Source organism: Sinocyclocheilus rhinocerous, unplaced genomic scaffold (genome assembly GCF_001515625.1).
Source record: "Sinocyclocheilus rhinocerous isolate Xijiao unplaced genomic scaffold, SAMN03320098_v1.1 scaffold1850, whole genome shotgun sequence".
NCBI lineage: Eukaryota > Metazoa > Chordata > Actinopteri > Cypriniformes > Cyprinidae > Sinocyclocheilus > Sinocyclocheilus rhinocerous.
The window spans coordinates 84,507-89,134 of record NW_015634540.1 but is presented as its reverse complement, the minus strand read 5'-3'; the positions used below and the strand labels follow the sequence as shown (position 1 = coordinate 89,134).

Here is a 4,628-nt window from a genome sequence, read left to right as displayed (position 1 = left end):
TTGGTATAATTGGTATAAAATATATTTGGGTCAAAGACGAAAAAGGGTTTAAGCATAAAAATTGTTTTTGTTGTTGTTGTTGTTGTTTTTCCCCCAAAAAAGTTTTCTGTTTAATTTAATAGCAATTTTGTTTTTGTTTTTCCGAGCAGAAAATAAATATCATACATTTTCCCCTGATTTACAGAGGACGCCCACTAAAATATAATTTAGTGTAACAATCTCGTCAGGCATATTTACAACAAAAATAAATTTATGACATATTAAAAGACTAATTACTTTCACCCCAAATACTAATTAGCTGTAATTTTACATTTTTTTTAAATTTCCCCTATCCTAGATTTTGCCCATTTGTCAGTAATATTTTTTTACTCATTTAAAACACAATAAAATGTAATATGCTCCCTTATTCTTTTACTGTATATATTTTAATATGTACAAGTCAGAATAAGCATGTTGTTTGAATTTTTACATAAATATTGTGTTACACTGAATGACAATGTAACATTATTTCAACCAAATTGTAACATTTTATTCTCCAAAAACTTAAAAGTAGACACTTTACTTACATTTAATGTGCTTTCTATGGACATAAAATCACTTTTGTAAATTTCTTTTGATGCGGACATCTTAACGTCTTTAATATATTTAGGCTATTTTTGTATATTTTGAAATGTATTTAAAAAATATATTTGGAAATGTATCTTCCTGCTGTACGGGAGCAGCCCATGATTTTGTGCAAAAGTTCTAATGAAGTGAATTAAAGGGACTTTAACACAGACGAAACATTTCAAAACACAGCGCGAGGCTGTAAACCAGCACTTTCTGTGAGATCTCTAACCTGAGAGGAACTGCTGCGTGTCCATCAGCTTGCAGGTCTGCTCTTTCTCCAGCTTGTTGGGTTTGTCAGCGTACGGGGCCAGCGGGCCCTCCCAGTACACGCGGCCCTGGCACAGGCGCTTGGCGTAAAGCCCGTCTGGAGCCAGCCACAGCAGCACGCCGCGCTCCAGAACGTTAGGCAGCTTCTCGGCCCCGCGCCGCTGCGACTGAGGGTACGGGAAGGGCAAGAGCACGGGCTCGGCCCCGCTGTACAGACGCTCCTCAGGGCCCGGGGACGACGGGGACGAGGGGGATCCTGGAGACGGAGAGGAGGAGATGCGACAGCCTTCAGGGCTGCTGGTGGTCACCTCCTTCACCAGAGACTCACGATAGTACAGAGAGACGTGCAGGCGGCAGTCTGCGGACCACAGAACACAGCCTTTCAGAAGAGACTTTTATCCTTCCCTCGCGTTTCTCACAAATCTTTCCCTCGCGGGTCAAACGTTTTGAAACAATGAAACTTTTTTTTTTTTTTTGGTCCAGAAAGCTTATATTGATCCATTTTTTTTTCTTTATATTTATGTAGGGGTTTGTTTTGGTGATTTTAATTTTATTACATTTTTATTTACCTTTTTTCTTTAATCATGCGTGTTATAATGTGTCTCTATGTGTGTGCGTGCACCATGTATGTGTTTGTGTGTGTTAAATAAAAAATCTAATTTATTAGATTTTTAAAAAAATACAAAATCTATGCAAGCACGTTTCCGCCACTGAATAAAAAATAAAAAAGGTATTTGTGACTTTATATCTCACAATTCTGACTTTTTTTCACAGAATTATGAGATATAACTCACAATTGCAAGTTGTAAAGTCAGAATTGCGAGATAAAAAGTCACAATTACCTTTTTTATTTTTTATTCAGTGGCGGAAATGGGCTTGCATAGATTTTGTATTTTTTTAAAATAAAAATAAAAAGTATTTTTTTGACATTCCATTCATTCCTATGGCGGGTAAAATTGCCCCGCGAGGGAAGGATTTTTGTTACTGTTTTTACACCCACATAAAGTCCTCGAATCCACTCAAAAAATGTTTGTGTGTGATCCATGTTCAAGTGTGACAACATTTTTTTTGACATTCCATTCATTCCTATGCTCGGGTCAAAATGACCCGCCAGGGAAAGGATTTGTAAACATTTTTAATTACAGCCACATAAATCCTCGAATCCACTCAAATTTTTTGTGTGTGTTCCAAATTCAAGTGGAACAAAAGTCACCAAGTCTTGTACCACTCAGATGAACACACACACAAAAAAATCCGGGTCAAAATGACCCGAGGGAAGGATGAAGGTTAAAAAGAAAAAACCTGATGACACAATACTGGGGTGTTTTGGGTGGTTTCTAGCTGGTTTCAATAGCAGTGTTGGGTATATTACTCTAAAAAAGTAATTAATTACTAGCTACTAATACTAAATACTAAAAGTGTAATTAGATTACTGTACTGATTACTTTCTCTAAAAACGGTTACACTTTATTTTAAGGTGTCCTTGTTACAGTGTAATTATAAATGTAATTACTAATATTAATTAACTACATGTACTTACTATATGGTCAGGGTTTGGCTTAGGGTTACTTGCATGTAATTATGCATCATTTATTGTTACATGTAACGTGTGTAACAAGGACACCTTAAAATAAAGTGTTACCCTAAAATGTATTGGATTTCTCATTACTAATTACTTTCTAAATCCCATACCAGCTGTACAATACAACGATGGACATGAAACGGCTCATTTAATTATTTTAAATAAATAATATAATATTGCAAAAATTATTATTAAATTGATCAAAGTATTTAAAGGAAGACTGTTACATTAAAACCATTTTAATATTATATGTTACATCCACTGTTTTATATAGAATTGTTCTATAGTCTGTACAGTATTTAATGCAATTACATCAGAAGTAACTGTAATTAGAGTAATCCCTTACTTTACTTTTTCAGCTATAGCAAAGAATCCAATCAACGTAGACCTTTAAAATCTGCTTTTTATCATCCAAATTGTATTTCCTTAAAAACTACTTGATTTACAGTATCATTCATGTCCACGGTGCAAATGTTACGTGCCAAAGCTCATAGCAATAACCATAAAAATCTTTCTTGTTACTTGAAATAAAATAAATTGAAATGAAAATGAAATAACTGAAAAAAACTTTGTTATTTAGTTTAGTTTAACTTAATGTAATAACTAAAATGGAAATAAAAAATTTATATAAACTAAACAGACTCATGTAAAAAATACAAAAAATAAATATATAAATAAAAAAAAGACAAAAACACACAAGAAAATTACTAAAACTAACTAAAATGAAAATAAAAATGGGAAATAAAAAAATATATATATGCATTTATAAAAAGCATAAAAGTATCTCAATGATGCCAAAATGTGTTCATACCTGAAACAGCCATGGCTTCGGCGGATCTCATATTGGGGTCCATTGCCACTGGATGGGTTTCTGTAGGCGAATATGTGTAGAAGGAGCCAGATATCTGGTATCCTGGAAAGTGTAGGTGCATTAAAATGGATTAATTTACTACCTTCAATATTAAAAATATAATGTGACAAAGGCACCTATAGTAAAATAAAATGATTTTCTTTCCACTTCTATCATTGCAAGAGTCAGAATCGAGACCAGACCCAGACTGTGAGACTAGACCCCTTCGGGCCGGTTTTGGTATTGGTTAATTTAGTACAATTAACCCCAAAATAAACAATAAGCAAGACCCAGATCTGGAAAAAGACTGTAGTTTGAGACCCACTGCTTGGGTCAACTTCGATTGGTCTCAAGACCAAGAACCCAAGACTCCAGTGAGTTTAAGCTGCACTATTCAAAAGACCTTATGAATCTACAGTAAATTACCATTTATTTTTGTCCTTATATTTAGCAAAAGTTAATAAAGGGACAAAATGTCAGCAAAACAAAGAATGTTCTGTGACACAAGTGCATTGGTACCCCTTGAGTTCGCCATTTTACAGAGTGAGAAGTGCCTTTAATAAACAAGCAAGAAAATAAACAGACAGGCTGAATCATAAATAAAGGATTTCCTCTTTCTGTTTAAAGTCAGCTAATGTTGCTCGCCTGTGATAAACTCTATTCTTAATCATTACAGAAACAAGTGAGAGCATCTATGACCAAGAATAGCTTTGGCTTCTCTGACATTAATATGCTAAATATGGTATACAACCTTTAAATATGGCCTGTAATCATTTTGGCTTACTTAAGATCAGTGTTGAGGGTAACGCATTACAAGTAATGCGAGGCATGTAATCAGATTACTTTTCAAGTAACTAGTAAAATAATGCATTACTTTTAAATTGACAAGAAAATATCTGAGTTACTTTTCCAAATAAGTAACGTCAGTTACTTTGTTTTCCCATTTATTGACTGACAGCGCCTCTGTCTCCGCATTGAGAGAAATCAGAGACGCTTCCTTCAGCCTGAGGCTTATTCATCTCACTTTTGTGAAAGGGCCTTTAAAGTTGCCAAAAATATAGCTTTTGGGTTTTTGTTAATAAAAAACAAATAAGCAAGTCCAGCCCAGGTAACAAAAGTAACGCAATTAGTAACTTTTTTGTGGAGTAATAGAATATTGCAATGCATTACTTTCCATAAAAAGTAACTAAGTAACGCAATTAGTTACTTTTTGTGGAGTAACGCAATATTGTAATGCATTACTTTCCTTAAAAATTAACTAGTTAACACAATTAGTTACTTTTTTGTGGAGTAACGCAATATTGTAATGCATTACTTTCC

General features: G+C 34.1%; 1 protein-coding gene across 1 annotated transcript in view; it reads right to left on the bottom strand.

Annotated features, from left to right (window-relative positions):
- The window catches only part of irf4a (interferon regulatory factor 4a), a 15,765-nt gene that overhangs the window by 3,322 nt on the left and 7,815 nt on the right, over positions 1-4,628 (bottom strand). Inside the window, exons 6-7 of the mRNA XM_016559918.1 lie at positions 3,270-3,371; positions 839-1,234 (exon numbers count right to left, since the gene is read on the bottom strand). Coding sequence (XP_016415404.1) covers positions 839-1,234; positions 3,270-3,371 — 498 coding nt within the window. The remainder of the gene's footprint in view (positions 1-838; positions 1,235-3,269; positions 3,372-4,628) is intronic.